Consider the following 17188-nt stretch of genomic DNA (forward strand, 5'->3'; position numbering starts at 1 on the left):
TGTGGGTTAAAGGATCCAGCGCTGCCGCAGTTGCAGCATAGGTCACAGCTGTAGCTCAGATTCAATACCTGGCCAGGGAATTTCCATAGGCCATGGATGAGCCCATTAAAAAAAGAGAGAGAGAGATAGACTCAATTGGAGAATCTGAGCTAAATATACAAATGTGTCTTCTTACCTTTAAAAGATAAGACACTGGAAGTGTGGTGATTTGTCCCAATCAGCCTGGCTGTGTTTCACTCAGATCTCTGGTCCTCAGTTAAAAATTTACCCCAAGCCTAGAACTCGTATTTGTCCATTTTGATGGCTCATCTGTTAGGAAACTACCAAACTCTCTGTCATGATGTGGAAGTAGAGCTTGGGGCGTCCGCGAGGAGTCCCCCAGGTTCCGAGATGAGTTCACTTGAGTTGTGCATCCCGTGTCCACTGCTCAGTGTGTGGCAGAAGCTAATGATTTGTGGTGATCTGCTCCTCGGACCCCCAAGAAATCCAAACATCCAACATTTCCCAGTGAACAGAACCACCTGGAAGGCCTTATCCAGCTGAGTGCTGGTTTTCTCTGAAACGGTACATCAGGTTTAGATCAATTCATGGTCGCATGTACCTCCTTTTTACCAAGCACTGTTGGTAAGCAGAACTACAAGGCCTGTTAAGATGAACATCAGTCCCTCCCCTTCCCATTCCTCTGGACTCTGCTTTGTAACAGGCAGTAGTGATAGAACCAGAGTGGGGCTTTTCTTTTCTTTTTTTTTTTTCTTTGTCTTTTTGTGGCCAAACCCTCAGCATATTGGAGGTTTCCAGGCTAGGGGTCCAATCGGAGCTGTAGCTGCCAGCCTACACCACAGCCACAGCAACGCAGGAGCTGAGCCATGGCTACAACCTACACCACATCTCACGGCAACGCCAGAGCGGGGCCAGGGACCAGACCTGCATCCTCATGGATGCTAGTTGGGTTCATTAACCACTGAGCCACGACAGGAACTCCAGGCTTTTTATTTTTAGGTGAAACCCTGTTCTCTTGTGACAAAAGTGAATGGGAACTCTGGCATCTGGAAGGATGCTCAGCCATGGCTTAGGTCCTCTGTGAAGAGAAGAGGGCGATGGACAGCGGGTATCACTGCATCCCCTGCCCCATCCCTATGGAGTAGCCTCTCTGAGCCTCAGAAGGATGGAGCCAAGCCCTCAGGCCTGGCCCCGCGGGCAGTGGAGTCCAGCACACTAGGCACGTGTTGCAGCTGGGGGATGTTTGTGGAGTGAGTGAATGTGTGAGCCCGTTGCCACCCTGCAGGGCCCCCTTATTTGCCCCAGCCAGTCAGGACTGGACTCACGGAGGTTTGTGCCCACTCCAGGTCCTACTCAGAGACGCACCATCTCTTTTAGACCTCCCAGTTGTCACCGTGTGTCCAAGAGCAAGAATTTGGGCAGCAGATTGAAGTGTGTACAAAACAGGGACACAGTCCCAGTATGGAGACTGTTGGGGCCTCGTAAGCTCCCTGGAGGAGACATGATGGCCAGTGGGCAGGGTTGGGTACAGAGATGGCTGAGGAGACAGTGACCTGCACCTCTGATTGCTGATCACCTCTCAACATCTGCTGGCCTGACTGCCCGGGTGTGGAGAGTATCGTGGCCAGCCTGCTTCATGACTCAATGCCAGACTTCCTGCATGCACAAGATGCTTGTAGCTTAGGGAAAAGGTTAAACCACTTTTAGTTTAAACCACTAATCAGATCTCTTGTTTTACAAATACAGGAAATAAATTTTGGTCTCAGGAGCTAAAAGTCACTGCCAAGGTCATGACACCAGACTGAAAGTGAGCTGGCACCAAAACCCATTCCCTGGACAAGCTGCTCAAGTTCTTTTTTTTTTTTTTTAATTTAATTTGATTTTTATTTTTTTATTTTTTATATTACTCAATGAATTTATTATATTTATAGTTGTACAATGATCATCACAACCCAATTTTATAGCATTTCTATCCCAAACCCCCAGCCTATCTCCCACCCCCAACCTGTCTCCTTTGGAAACCATAAGTTTTTCAAAGTCTGTGAGTCAATATCTGTTCTGCAAAGAAGTTGATTGTGTCCTTTTTTCAGATTCCACATATAAATGATAGCATTTGATGTTGGTGTCTCAAGTTCTGCTTTAAGAGCTCCACCCAGCCTATCAGTTGAGGAAATTGAATTGAGGGGAGCTGGAGGATGGGGCCTGGCTCCCCTGGACCTAGGGGTTCCTCCACAGGAAAAGCATCTACTCATCTGTGGAGAGTGTTGGCTAACCCACTTAAGCTTAGTCATTCAACAAACATTTATCGACTGCCTACTATGTCCTAGGCCAACCCCAGAGACACAGCAGCCCATGCACTCCTGGAACTTACTGTCTTGAAAGGGATATTAACCCTGATCATATTTTTTTGAAGTATGCATAGAAATCAATCCTATTATATATAATTACAGAGCGTGCTATAAAAAGAGAAGCATATGATGCTAGGAGAGCAGATTCAGGAGGACCTGACCCAGCCTGGGGGATCAGCAGAGAGTGTTCTCCTGAGGAATTGGCATTGGGCTAAAATCAGAAAGACATCCAAGGAGTTCCTGTTGTGGCACAGCAGAAACAAATCTGACTAGTATCCATGAGGATGCAGGTTCAATCCCTAGCCTTGATCAGCGGGTCAGAGATTGGCATTGCCACTCACTGTGGTGAGGTGGCCGGCAAGACTCGGATCCCATGCTGCTGTAGCTGTGGTGTAGGCTGGCGGCTGTAATTCAGATTCAACCCCTAGCCTAGAAACTTCCATATGCCACAGGTGTGGCCCTAAAAAGACAAATAAGTAAGTAAGTGAATAGATAAATGAGAAACTCAAGTCCCTTCAAAGTCTTGATGTGCAATAGATGAATCGCCAAATACTTTCATGCAGTCCCTTTATTTATTTATTTATTTATTTATTTATTTATTGGTACTTTTTTGCCTTTTCTAGGGCTGCTCCTGTGGCTTATGGAGGTTCCCAGGCTAGGGGTCTAATCGGAGCTGTAGCCTCCGGCCTACGCCAGAGCCACAGCAACGCGGGATCCAAGCCACGTCTACAACCCACAGCTCACAGCAACGCCAGATCCTTAACCCACTGAGCAAGGTGAGGGATCAAACCCGGAACCTCCTGGTTCCTAGTCAGATTCGTTAACCACTGAGCCACAACGGGAACTCCCATGCAGTCCCTTTAAAGGAAGTTCTGAAGTTCTTAAACCTGTTCCATGAGACATTAAGTATCATCGCGTGGACTGCCTTAAAACAATCTGTAATTCATTCAGCCAAGTGATCATGTTCAGGCTCACTTTCCGGCACCTCTCGGTCACCATGGGATCCATCCTTTCCGCCTTCTGGCCACTGGACAGGCACCTGTCTCGACACGCACAGGGAACCCCCACCATTCTGAGGGGCTGTCACTGGGGCTGCTGTTAGGTTACCTTGGGCACCCTCGCTGTGCTAGGAAATGCCAGGTTACCAATTCAAAGTGGCAGCCACAACTCAGGGCTCCGCCAGGCTTGGTGCCAAGACTATTTAGGTGCTAGATGGCTGGAGCTGAGTTCTGGTAAACAGTTTCTCCCCTGCTGAGAGGACCAGCTGGGTTTCTAAAGGCAGATGTGTGGCTCGGTCTGTAGAGAATTTCTGGGGCATGAGCATCTTTGGCTGAAGAGTGCTGTGGAAAATGTGAAGCCCTGACTTGCTTTCCCTGCCAGTGGTTTTCTGGGGTTGCCGCGTGGAGGGGAAGCAGAGAGGGCTGAGCTGTGGAGGAGGCAGACCTAAGCCAAACTGAACTGGCATTGCCTCAGCCACTGGGAAGCCTCCTCGTTGTTCCTAATTAAGTCTGTTTAAAATACAGATGACACGTCATTTATTCTAACGAAAGGAATATCAAGGCCTTTCAGAGCTGGAGAAAATCGTCATCCTGCAGGAGCTGGGGTTAGTAACTCCTGTTTGTAAAGAGCAAGCTGATCTGATGAGGCATTTGTCCAGATAGATTCCTAACTTTTACATTCTTTTACTTTTTTCGATTTTTAGGGCCGCACCCTTGGCATATGGAAGTTCCCAGACTAGGGGTCGAATCAGAGCTACAGCTGCTGGCCTACACCACAGCCACAGCAACGCAAGATCAGAGCCATACCTGCAACCTACACCACAGCTCAGGGCAATGCCGGATCCTTAACCCACGGAGCAAGGCCAGAAATCGAACCTGCATCCTCATGGATGCTAGTTGGATTCGTTTCTGCTGTGCCACAATAGGAACTCCCTTTTTATTTTTTTTAATTGTTTTACAATCTATTTAAATTCAAATATATTTATGGAAGTCAGGAAAATAAAGGCAGCCTCTTTCCTAAAATAGACTTAGTACCTTTTCCTCCTGGATGGGGCGTTCTGCGCCACCTGGTGGACATAGTGAGAACTGCAACTTGCCAAGCTTCTTGGGGCTCAGAGGAGGAACCACCTTCTCAAACCCTTCCCAGCTGAGAAGCGGGGCGGGGCGGGGGCTGCCACACTCTGGTCCCCTGAAGTAAAGACCAGGCTCCAACCTTGCCCAAAGAAGGACCATCACAGAACGCAATGAGGAGGATGCAAGCATTTGCCTTCCCTGCTACCGAGCAATGAATGCATCAACCACCTACAACAGTCATAGTCACTATCCGCCTATCGCCTGTGAGGCTGTGCACTGCAGATGGACAGGGCCTGCTCTGGATCTCAAGTCAGGTGCTTTTGTAAAGATAAAGTTCCAAAGCTTTCTTTTTTCTTTTTCCAGAGGGAGCAAGAAAGTGGGAACGTAAGGTTGGCAATAGTTATTTCCTGCTTGTGAAGTGTTGGTATTTGCAGCACTTCTGCTCTGTGGTTACTGAGCTGAAGGGGCTGCTCTTGGCTTTGGAGCAAGGCAGGACTGGCTTTTTCATAACATTCAGTTTGCCTTTGGTGAAAAGGGGAAGCCCAGACGCAGCTTGGGGCACAAAGGTGCAGCTCCTGGGCTTGCACCTGCTTTGCTGAGTGACCTTGGGAAACCAGCTCTTGCAAGCTGAGAACAGCACAGTGCAGCCGTGCTGGGGAGTGGAGAGAACATAAACCTCCGCAGCCCTGCTTTTCAACCCGCCCTCCTTTACACACCAGCTGCATGACCTGGGGCACCTTTCCGGTGACAATCAGTGTTCTAGTCTGTACAATGCGGATAGTAATAGAAGCTGCCTTGGAGTTCCCTGGTGGCACAGCAGTTAAGGATCTAATGTTCTCACTGCTGTGGCAGAGGTTCGATCCCTAGCCTGGGAACTTCTGCATGCTGCAGGTACAGCCAATAATAATAATAGGAGCTACCTCATGGGATGCCTGGAGGATTAAGTGAGATGTAGCCCAGGGCCTAGCTCCCAGTCGACTCTTGTAATTGTAACTGGTCCAGTGAGCAACCAACACAGGTTTGAGTTTCCCTGGGCCCTCTGTAAATATCTAATAGGAAACACTGGTGGTGGGTGTGTGGCAAGGGAGGTAACAAAAACAGTAGTGAGTCAAAGGCATCTGTTCTATAGTCTTCAACCCAGAACAGCCCAAACAGGTCACAGACGGTCTCTGTGGAGGTGAGATACAAAGTGCAATGTTCCTGGGGAGAGGGGGTGCAGCTACAGAACTGAAATGTGCCAGGTGATCAGAGCCCAGGGCTCATATAAGCAGGAGGCCGTGGAGGGGTGGGTCTCAGCTTCTGGCTGCTGAGTAGCCCCCAAGCTCTCCCCAGGCGCCCCCCTTGGAGACAGAACTCGGCAGAACCTGGGGGGTGTGCGGTCTGGACAGGGCAGGTGGTGTGTGGGCGAGTTGGCCACCAGGATGAATGTGGCTCTTCCATGAGAACTCAGCAGCCAAGACTAACAACAGTAATTTGTCATTTCTGCTCATTTTCCACTAAAGAGGCTAAGCTCTGAACGTTCTCTTGTAGCTCAGTGGGCTAAGGATCCAGCGTTGTCACTGCTGTGGCTTGCATCACTGCTGTAAAACAGGTTCGATCCCTGGCCCAGGAACTTTAGAGTCTAAGCTCTGGAGCATGTGTCTAGGGTTTCTGGAGGTTACCATCCCCTCATAAGGGAAAGGCATACACATTTATTGAGTATCTACTATGTGTCAGGCACTATGTGAGGGAGCTTGGACGTGTAACCCTCTCAACAGCCCTGTGAAGGAGGAACTGTTATTTTGCCCATTTTTCAGGTGAGGAAGCCCCAAGTACAGTGAAGGGAAGTGGCTTGAGGATCCTCCCTGGCTGAGGATGGAGCTGGGTCCGGATGGAGGAGGATAGCTGAGCAGGGTTGCATCTCTCTGCTGCACAGGACTGGGCACAGGGCCCCGGACTTAGGAAGAGCCTCGCAAGTGTCTGCTGAGTTGAGAATGGAAGGATTTATGTGCCAAAAGGGCACATTCGGAAACAGGGGCAGATGCCCAGCAAGGCTCTGAAAGACCAGCTATGTGAAGCAGCAGCTGGCGCATCATCCATTCAGAACTTGCTGTCACCGCCAGAGCCCGCGGGCCCACAGCCAGCCGGGAACAGGGGCCAACTTGATCAGCTTTGGATCTTTCCTTGCAGGCAACCCACCTTCCAAAGAGGTACCAGAGGGGCAGTACCCATTCATAGTCACCTCCGATGATGGCCGGAAGGTTCCTGTGGTCCAGGCCTATGCTTTTGGCAAATACCTGGGCTACTTGAAGGTGGAGTTTGATGAAAAAGGAAATGTCATCACTTCACATGGAAATCCCATTCTTCTCAACAGCAGCATTCCTGAAGGTACGTGAAATTCAGGGCAGTGATCCACCAATTTAGAGATTAGATAGCTGGATTTCTCTTCTCTCTCTCTCTCTCTCTCTCTCTCTCTGGTTAATATTTCAGGACAAAAATTGAAGAATTAAGCTGCTCCCTCGAGTTTACCCTACCCTCTTCAAGGATAAGATTTAAAACACACCCCAGGAGTTCCCACTGTGGCTCAGTGAGTTAAGAACCTGATGCTGTCTCTCTGAAGATGTTGGTTCGATCCCTGGCCTCATTCAGTGGGTTAAGGATCTGGTGTTGCCACAGACTGTGGTGTAGGTCGCAGAGGTAGCTCAGATCCAGTGTTGCCATGCCTATGACCTGAGCTACAGCTCCAATTTGACCCCTAGCCCGGGAACTTCCATATGCCGTGGGTGCCTAAAAAGAAAGCACACACACACACACCCCATTTGCTTGTCCAGGCCCTCTCAGCATCAGACACTGTGTTGCTGCTTCTGTGCCTTCTCCGGCTTTACCCTGGCTTGGGAAAGCCTCTCTCAGCCCCTGGCCAGGGGTGAGCTGATTATGGAAGCAAAGGGCGTTCAAAGCAGGAGAGCAGGGCTCCACCCTAGCCCCACCACCAAGAGAAGTGTGCAGGGGGTAAGTTGCCTGGTCTCCACGGGCCTCAGTTGATCAAATGAGCATGTGTCTTTCTTACTTTTTTGTCTGGGCACCGAAGTAGTAATATATTTGGTGTCATCCATTGGGAACACGCTCCTGTGCTGCTCTCTCACCTGTCCTTTCCTGCTTACCATGATCAGAGAGGGAAGGACGGGTAATAAGGGGCCCAGAAGAGCCCCGCTCACAGCACAGAGCCCCTGACAGCCAGAGGAAGAGGCCAGGACTCCACAGCAGGACCTCTCGGCCTTTTGTACCAGCCCAACAATGCAGTTCCAGGTGGGCCAGCCGGTACTCATTCAGATGTGATGAGTTGATGCTGGTTTACCTGGCACATTTTTAAGATGCATGCTGGTTAAGTTCCCGTTGTGGCTCATTGGGTTGAGAACCTGACATGGTATCCATGAGGATTCAGGTTCAATCCCTGGCCTCGTTCAGTGGGTTGAGGATCCGGCATTGCCGCAAGCTGCTTCATAGGTCACAGGTGTAGCTTGGGTCTGGTGTTGCCATGGCTGTGGCAGAGCCCAGCACCTGCAGCTCTGATTCAGCCCCTAGCCTGGGAACCTCCATACGCCATAGGTGCAGCCCTAAAAAGAAAAAACAATCCATCCTGGGTCTTATTCCAGGAAACAAAATAGAGGTTCCTACGGAATTTCCCTGTCAAAAAATCTACACAAATATGGTAAAGAAATGCATGCTTATACCAGGGAAGCTGAATGATGTTTGAATCTTTCTCCAACGTTTCAGCCAGTGTGAGATCTGCTTTAAGTGCAGGCTGATTTGTTTGTTTGCTTGTTTTCTTCTAGATCCAACCATAAAAGCAGACATCAACAACTGGAGGGTAAAATTGGATAATTATTCGACCCAGGAGCTGGGGAAAACAATCGTCTACCTGGATGGCACCACTCAGTCCTGCCGCTTTCGGGAATGCAACATGGGCAACCTGATCTGCGATGCTATGGTAAGTGGTTCCCAGAGTCACACCTCGGGGGGGAGATGGAAAGAGGGATGGAGAGACCACCTGATAGAGCTGAGAACTTTTAAAAGCAAATAAAGAAAGGTGTTCCTGTTGTGGTGCAGTGGAAACAATCCTACTAGTATCCATGAGGATGCGGGTTCGATTCCTGGCCTCACGGCTCAGTGGGCTGGGGATCTGGTGTTGCCGTGAGCTGCAGCTCGGATCCAGCATTGCTGGGTTTTGGGGGTTTTTTTTGTTTTTGGTTTTTTTTTTTTGTCTTTTTAGGGCTGCACCTGCAGCATTTGGAGGTTCCCAGACTACGGGTCTAATTGGGGCTGTAGCTGCTGGCCTGCACCACAGCCACAGCAACGTGGGATCCGAGCCGAGTCTGTGACCTACACCACAGCTCACGGCAACGCCAGATCCTTAACCCACTGAGCAAGGCCAGGGATCGAACCCGCAACCTCATGGTTCCTAGTCAGATTCGTTAACCACTGAGCCACAACGGGAACTCTGGATCCAGCACTGCTGGGACTGTGGCTCTGCTGTAGGCTGGCAGCTATAGCTCCAATTGGACCCATAGCCTGGAAACTTCCATATGCCATAGGTATGGCCCTAAAAAGCAAAAAACTAAAATAAAGAAAATTTTTAAATAAAAATGAGCATCCAGATAAAAGCTTGGCGTGGATTCACACCTGGGGAAGGTGCCTGAACCAGACCAACAGACCATCATCACTTTATTGCTTAACAAGGACAGAAGCCTTTATTTCATGGGGCTCATCTTAGGTGTCTGAATCTTGGATGTGGCTTTCCTTTTGTATGAGGATCTGCATCCACAAACTCTGCTACCCTGAAGCGGCAGACACAGTAGACAGAACACATCCACCTGGGCCTAAGGAGGTGGAACTGTGTTTCCCTGATCTGTCCTCTCGGCCCCAGGGCATTTGTGTGAACCGCCTTCTCGAGCAGAGGATGACGACACGCAGCTGTAGTGAAAACAGTCACCCTGTGGCTGAGCAGGATCACACGCTATGAGCGCCTTCTGTGCACCTGTCTGTGGGCAGACTGGCTGTGGCAGCCCCCCAGGACCATGCTGAGCCGAGGTCTCAAGTCTGACTCACTGCACCCATGGGCACCCAGGGGGCCATTTCTTCGTCGGTGCTCGGCTTGGCGCCAGGCACCCAGTGCCTGGGATGTAGCCACACTCAATGAATGTCTGCCAAGGAAATGACAACATTCACGCTTTCCAAGGCAGGGCCAGGGCTGGCTCCTCAGCACCACACAGTCAGTGCAGGAGAAGCAGCTCAAGGGAAGCCAGAGTGGGAATGAATAGAAGAAGGTCTGGAAGGAAACAGCCCAGACTCTTAGCAGTACTTACTTCACAGACAGAGGCTGGAGCGAGGGAAAGAAAACTTTTGCTTTTGCACTGTTTTTTAAAATTTTTTATTAAAGTGTTCTGTCAATTTCTGCTGTACAGCGGAGTGACCCAGTTATACACATATGTACATTCTTTTTCTCACATTCTCCTCCATCATGATCCATCACAGGTGGTTGGATATAGTTCCCTGTGCTGAACAGCAGGATCTCATTGCTTATCCAGTCCGAATGCAATAGTTTGCATCTACTAACCCCAAACCCCCAGTCCATCCCCTGCCTCCCCCTCCCCCTTGGCAACCACAAGTCTGTTCTCCATGTGCATGAGTTTGTTTCTTTTCTGTAGATAGGCTCATTGGTACCCTATATTAGATTCCACATAGAAGTGATATCATATGGTATTTGTCTTTCTGACTTCACTTCGTATGAGAATCTCTAGTTCCATCCATCTTTTGCATCTATTTTTTTTCCAAACGAGAATGTGTTCATTCTATTTCTTGTTACTAAACACAGATGTTGTAAAAAGAAAAATAAGAATGAAACCAATTCCCTCCCTGGTGCAGGGGCTGTCTCTGTGTCTCTAAAACTGCCAACCTGGGAACTGGCTACGGATCTAGACATGGGAGCCAGAGTTCTTGATGGCCTGTGGTCCAGATTGAAGGGCTTTGGGGTTCTGGCCTCAAAAGCAAGCGTGGGACCTGCCCTGGGGTCGGGGGTTGTGGGTTAGGGCTGGCTTTGCTAAGGCCCATGGCCTGAGGAGTGCAGGGGGCAGGGGCAAGGGCCAGGGTGGTGCTCAGAGTTACTGGCTACCTAGAGTCTGACATATGACGGGGGTCATAATATCTTACTTTTGCTTCTCAAAGCATAAAACTAGTTCTGACGAATTACACTTGAGAGCTCTGGGCGCACAGGAGCAGGAGAGACACAGTTGTTTCCTCTGTGGTGCTAACCAAATTCCTGGAACTGACCCTGAGGAAGAAGACCCAGAATAATAAGTGTAAATGCATCTCCTTTCGCAGATCAACAACAACCTCAGACACCCGGATGAGATGTCCTGGAACCACGTGTCCATGTGCATTTTAAACGGAGGTGGCATTCGGTCGCCCATTGACGAGCGGAACAATGGTATGTTCCTGCTGAGGGGCCTCAGCTCAGTGTATGTCTTTCTGACCAAACCCCCAGGCAGCCTCAGCCCATCTCTGCCAGCAGCCCTGACCCACCGTGCTAGACCCTTCGCCACTCAAGTCCATGCCCCACCCAACAAGCCACACACGCTGTGCATTCTCAGATGCATTTGCACACAGAGGCCGTAGCTAGGGTTAGCAGAACCAAGCTAATGTAACTAAACCTCTGACTCCCAAAGCAAAACATTGTTTCTGATTTATGCCAAATATTGACGGCTTCCACCCTGCTCTCTGAAAGAGGAGGACCAAATTACCAACCTTATTCACTGGGAAAGACATGCCACTGGATAAATCCTTTTAGTGCATTTACAGATAGACAGGAGTATAGCATATGGTAAAACAAAACCAACCAGGCAGATAGGCAAGCATTCTTGCAGTTCTCCCGGATGTTCTGCGGAAACTGGTCAGTCTCAGGGTGAGCCCCAAGCTGGCCTCGTTGTCAAACAGAGCCAGGTAACAGGGACACACCGCCTGTCTGGAGAAGCTGAGCAGAGCTCACACCCACTGAAGACCCAGCCCCAAGCCAGATGCTCCAGGGCAGAGCACAGGGGAGCCACGGGCAGTTAGAAGCTCTGGCCATCCTGCCATGGTGGAGGGCCCGGCCGGAGGCCTCCTGATTCCCTTCTGTCCCTGTGTCAGGACCACTGAGATGCAGCTGTGCTGTCCTGACAGCCCCCTGGGGGCCCTGCCTCCTCACTTCCCCCTAAAAGACACTGGTCTTAGGGTGGGCTTCTTCTCAAGCTGTTTTCCTTCTTCCTTCCTCTTACTGCCCTCAGGCACAATAACCTGGGAGAACCTGGCTGCCGTGTTGCCCTTTGGAGGCACCTTCGACCTGGTCCAGTTAAAAGGCTCCACCCTGAAGAAGGCCTTTGAGCACAGCGTGTACCGCTATGGCCAGTCCACTGGGGAGTTCCTGCAGGTGGGCGGTAAGTCACCTCCCAAGGGGAGGTGGGGCCGAGCTGGTTGGAGTAGCGCCCTCCTTACCGAGCCCTCCTGGCCAGGCTTGTTTGGCTTTTCCCACACCCACCACCGATGCATAGTCTTCCAATGGCCATGGACTCCCAGACCACTGGTCAGGGTCAAAGACCCCAGGTCCTTAAAAGCAGCAGCATTTGCCAAGTCTGATTTGGACACCAGATGATTCTCTGCGGAAGCTGGCCCTCCAAATTCAAGCAGGTCAGCTGCCTAGAGGTCTAGTTTCTATTAAAGTCTTAGTGGTTTAACATTCAACATTATTTAAAAAAAAAAAAAAAGACACCCTTTTCTGCTCTATTCATAATCGCCTGGGAACTGCATAGAGGTTCGGTTGAAAGCAGTGTCCAGTCAGTATTAACAAGGACGATTTCTGGGAGGGGAAGCCTGGACGAGACCCGGAAACCTGGTTCTGGTTCCAACGTGACCTAGGGCAAGTCTTCAACCTCTCAGAGCATGGTGTGAAAACCTCCCTGTGTATCTGACAGATTGCAGTCAAAATGGAAGAAAAATAAATGCTTCCCAAGTTGCCAAGGGCTTAGAAAATGCTTTCATCGGTAATTAATTCCACAGTGCAAGGAATGAGTCTTTAAATTTTTTTTTGGTCTTTTTTTTTTTGTCTTTTTAGGGCCATACCCATGGCATATGGAGGTTCCCAGGCTAGGGGTCCAGTCGGTGATGTAGCTGCCAAGCCTACGTCAGAGCCACAGCAACGCAGGATCCAAGCCGCATCTGTGACCTACACCACAGCTCACGGCAATGCCTGTTCCTTAACCCACTGAGCAAGGCCAGGGATCAAACCCGCAACCTCATGGTTCCTTGTCAGATTCATTAGCCACTGAGCTATGAAGGGAACTCCTGAATCTTTAATATGAATGATCTTATTTGATTCTTACACCATATTCTGGCCTCGTGGTTTGGACTGTAGGTGGTGGCCCTGCATGAAGGGCGTGACTGCTTTGTCAGGTCTTCCCTCTGCAGAGCACCTGCTATTGGGATGGAGGGCCTGCAGAGGGTGGTGGGGCCTGAGCCAGCTGCCTGTGGGGTAGCCCAGATACTCTGCATCTTCCAGGAGAGAGTGCAAGGAAGAGCAGAGCTTTGATGCTCCAGCACAGTGCCCGGTAGTTGTATGCTTTGTGACAGTGGCCCAAGCCCAAATTATTCACATTTATTATAATATCATTATAATGGTAACAAACATTCTGCACCTCTCACCTGTTTCTCATTTTCCAAAGCCACTAAACCAAGTTGCTGGACCAGTTAATTCAGGACATTTAAAAGGCATGGTTTCTCCCTGCAGAGTCACCCCTGGGCCTTTGTGGGCCAGGGCCAATTTTCCTGCCAGGAGTTCTCAGACCTCCCAGGACTCACGGATAAAGCTAACCAAGACAGGGTAGCTGTGATGTCACTCAACTCTCTTGCTGAAATTTCACTCAAACTCAGTGAAAACTAAACCCAGTGCCCTAATTCCAGATCTGGGGCAAAAACTCTTTCTTAGAAAACAGAAATTTCCCTTTGGATCCAGTGAAAACATAGACTGGTTTGTTTTCTAGGAATTCACGTGACGTACGATCTCTCCCGAAATCCCGGGGACAGAGTGGTCAAATTAGATGTTCTTTGCACCCAGTGTCGCGTGCCCAGTTACGAGCCCCTCAGGACGGATGAGGTGTATAAGGTGATCCTCCCCAGCTTCCTCGCCAGTGGTGGGGATGGATTCCGGATGATAAAAGAAGAGGCATTAAAACATGACTCTGGTAAGTGCAAGTGTCTCTTCCCCTCCCATCCCAAAGATACAGAAAGAACTGGTCCAGAGAAGGGAGCTCTGCTGATGATGCCAAGAGGGCAGAGCCAGAAACCAGACTTGCTCCCACACTGCTGACTCCTTCCTGCTTTGTTTGTTGGCAAACAGCAGCACAGCCTGGGGGAACCCTGTCCTGCCCCCAGCACAACACACGTATCCATCCATCTAAGCCTGGGGGGAAAAATACCATTTTTACATAAAAAATGTTTTAAAAGTCTTTTAAGTACATAGAAACAGCTATTTAAACTGTGAAATATAAATGAGTATTTTTAAAATAAAATTCTGTCAGGACCCTGTAGGTTTGTAGTTACAGGTAATTATAGTCATTGCTTTGGCAATTCTCTCTTTTGGAAATGAAGCCTCCATTGTCTCCCCATCAATTATGTGAAAAAGATTCCTGGGCAGGCCAGAAGAAAACAAGCCACTTTTATGTCTCAACTAACTGATCTTGACCCAGTTCCCTGATGCCCTTGTTCCAGAGTTGTTTGGAGGCATTGATGCCAACAGCCTCTCTCTTGAGCCATCTCAGAGCAGACCCGACTCTGTTCCCCCTAATTTTCCAATACCAGACAGTGGGCACATTTCCTATCTGGAACATGACAAAGCAATCAAATTCTTTGCACTTAGGATCACCATGGTTCTTGTCTTCTGTGACACTTTATCACCACTTAATTTTCTTTTTTTTCCTCTTTTTAGTGCTGCACCCAAAGCATATGGAGGGTCCCAGGCTGGGGGTCGAATCAGAGCCACAGCAACACCAGGTTCGAGCCGCATCTGCAACCTACACCACAGCTCATGCCAACGCCAGATCCTTAACCCACTGAGGCCAGGGATCGAACCTGCGTCCTCATGGATGCTAGTCAGATTCATTTCTGCTGAGCCACGATGGAAACTCCTGTCACCACTTATGAAAGGAGTATCTTCCCTTTTATAATTACAAAGGGAAATACATTGGTTTTCCCCCTGTAACTATTAACACATAAATATTTTTTCTGAAGTTAAAATAATGTATACATTTTTCTAGGTGACCAAGATATCAACGTGGTTTCTGGATACATCTTAAAAATGAGAGTCATTTATCCAGCAGTTGAAGGTCGGATCCAATTTTCTGCAGGAAGTCAATGCCATGGAAGTTTTTCTCTACTATTTCTTTCACTTTTGGCAGTGACCATTGCTTTATACCATTAGCCAAAAACTGTCCTTGCCATTGATGGAACTGCATTTTTTTTTTCCTCAAGTGAGATTCAAGCCTGACTTTCAGGAACTGGCTCTGCAACAGTTCAGACCATTCTTGGCGTCTCCTAGAAGCTGAGCTTAGAGGGTCATAAATGAAGACACGAACATCATCGCTCAGGATCGGCAACTTACAGAACGCACAGGAAAAGAAATGAAAATGGTCCCTGTGAGGAGAAGGCCAGCCGCTCTTAGTCTACAGGTGCAAATTTTAATAATAAAATTTTATTAATTTTAAGCCATCGTTTTTCTCCTTTATGTCCACTCTAATCCATCAAACAACTTATGTTTACATAGAACTCTATCATCTACAAGAGCGTTTTCAGCACATTATCTTCATTTTTTTGGCCATGCCCATGGCATGTGGAAGTTCCTGGGCCACAGATGGAATACTTCAGCAGGGACCCAAGCCGCTGCGATGACAACTCAGCATCTTTGATCTGCTGCGCCACAAGAGAACTCCTTAAGCACATTATCTTACTTGATGCCCATAACTTTCTTTGGTGGGTAAGACTGGTGTTGTTTTTCCCAAATTACAGATAAGGAAATTAAAGCTCAAAAAGAATTGACTAGTTTGAGGCCACAGAGCTAAAAGTGACAGATCCTAGACCCACACCCAGGCCTTCTGACCTTGGTCCAGCACTCTTTCAACTGCATCCATTTGCTGTTCAGGATGATACTTAATGGTCTTGTAATTACCAATAGCCCCAAACTGATGGATGAACAAGTCTCTGTTTTATTACTGGTCTCTTTTTTTTTTTTTTTTCCTTTTTAGCTCATGTTATTTTAGTGAGTTTAAGAAACTAAACAAAGGGTGGTGTTCTCTCTTACACCACCTGTGTGCCTCTGTTTGAGGAGTCAGGGGACAAACGGTACAGCAGATAATGCAAAAGGCCAGGAGCTGCAAAAGGCAGTCAAGGGACAGGGAGAAAGAGAAGGAAAGACCAGGATGCCCAGGACCGATTTATATTATAGAAGAGAAAGAGCTGAAGAGCATTTATACTTGTTAAATAGATGTCTGCCAAGGAGCAGCAGCAGACAGCCTGACACATGGTGATAGCTACTAATTTTATGAGATTCTTTCAGGTCTCCCACTGTGTTCCTTCCTCCCTTCTTCCCAGTGTGAAGGTGTTGTAAGAAGAGACTCTTCTAAGAAAAGGTGTAATTCTAAACCCATACCTGTCTCTCCCCAGCAAGATACCAGCTCTGTTATTCTAGTCTCTTCAAACACACACACACACACATGCACACTCCACCCCCTCCCCCAGGCATGGAAAAATCCAGCAGGGGGACAAGGCTGCCTTCTTAAAGTTCTATACATAACTTTGAGGTCAACTCTGCCTCTCAATCTGAACAGTTACTCTAAGTCATTCTCAAGCACAGATATGAGATCTTCTGCCTGAGAGTGGGCCCCTCTAAGTGGGTGCTCAAGAAATACCCAACTGGTGGAGTTCCCGTCATGGCGCAGTGGTTAACAAATCCAACTAGGAACCATGAGGTTGCGGGTTCGATCCCTGGCCTTGCTCAGTGGTTTAAGGATACGGCATTGCTGTGAGCTGTGGTGTAGGCTGCAGACGCAGTTCGGATCCCACGTTGCTGTGGCTCTGGCGTAGGTCGGCAGCTACAGCTCCAATTCAACTCCTAGCCTGGGAACCTCCATGTGCCGCAGGAGCAGTCCAAGAAATGGCAAAAAGACAAAGAAAAAGAAAAAAAGAAATACCCAGCTGGTGAAATCAATGATTTACGTACAAAGGACTAATACTAAAAAGGGATAATGAAACCATGTGAGCCTGCTCATCATTGTATAAATGGTTCAACAAGAAATGGGAAACTTCAGCTTAAAAAAAGAGTGAGCAAACAGCTAAAGGTTTGAAGAGGGAGTATGACTGTTTCTTAATGTTTACAAATAGTATGTATTCGTGATACAAAATACACTTTTAAATTTCAACTTTGTGAAGGTTGTTGCAGTAAAATAATGCCTTAGGTTCTATGTATATACAGATTGGCTAGAAATAAACAAATGTCAGTAAGACTAAAACTGAAGAAAGGTGCATTTGGGGTATATTTTTTATGCTTGGCCAATACAACCGGGTAAATCCTATTGGAGACCACATTTTTATAGAACATTTTTGTAAGTCTTCTAAACATACATGCATGTATTATTTAGTGGTTTAAGAAATGACCTAAAAACACTGCAATTATAAGTTCCAAACAATAAACTGAAGATATGCTTCTTGTCA

The 17188-nt window shown here is 48.2% G+C and overlaps 1 protein-coding gene across 1 annotated transcript in view; it reads left to right on the forward strand.

Annotated features, from left to right (window-relative positions):
• NT5E (5'-nucleotidase ecto) overlaps nt 1–17188 on the forward strand; it is a 49915-nt gene extending 32727 nt beyond the window's left edge. Inside the window, exons 4-9 of the mRNA XM_001927095.5 lie at nt 6590–6787; nt 8233–8387; nt 10778–10883; nt 11719–11868; nt 13468–13668; nt 14740–17188. Coding sequence (XP_001927130.2) covers nt 6590–6787; nt 8233–8387; nt 10778–10883; nt 11719–11868; nt 13468–13668; nt 14740–14903 — 974 coding nt within the window. The 3' untranslated portion in view covers nt 14904–17188. The remainder of the gene's footprint in view (nt 1–6589; nt 6788–8232; nt 8388–10777; nt 10884–11718; nt 11869–13467; nt 13669–14739) is intronic.

The sequence above is a fragment of the Sus scrofa genome, chromosome 1 (assembly GCF_054392235.1).
Source record: "Sus scrofa isolate SSC_HxYL_T2T_F1_AM1 chromosome 1, Sscrofa_HxYL_maternal_Yorkshire_Landrace_v2.0, whole genome shotgun sequence".
Taxonomy (NCBI): domain Eukaryota; kingdom Metazoa; phylum Chordata; class Mammalia; order Artiodactyla; family Suidae; genus Sus; species Sus scrofa.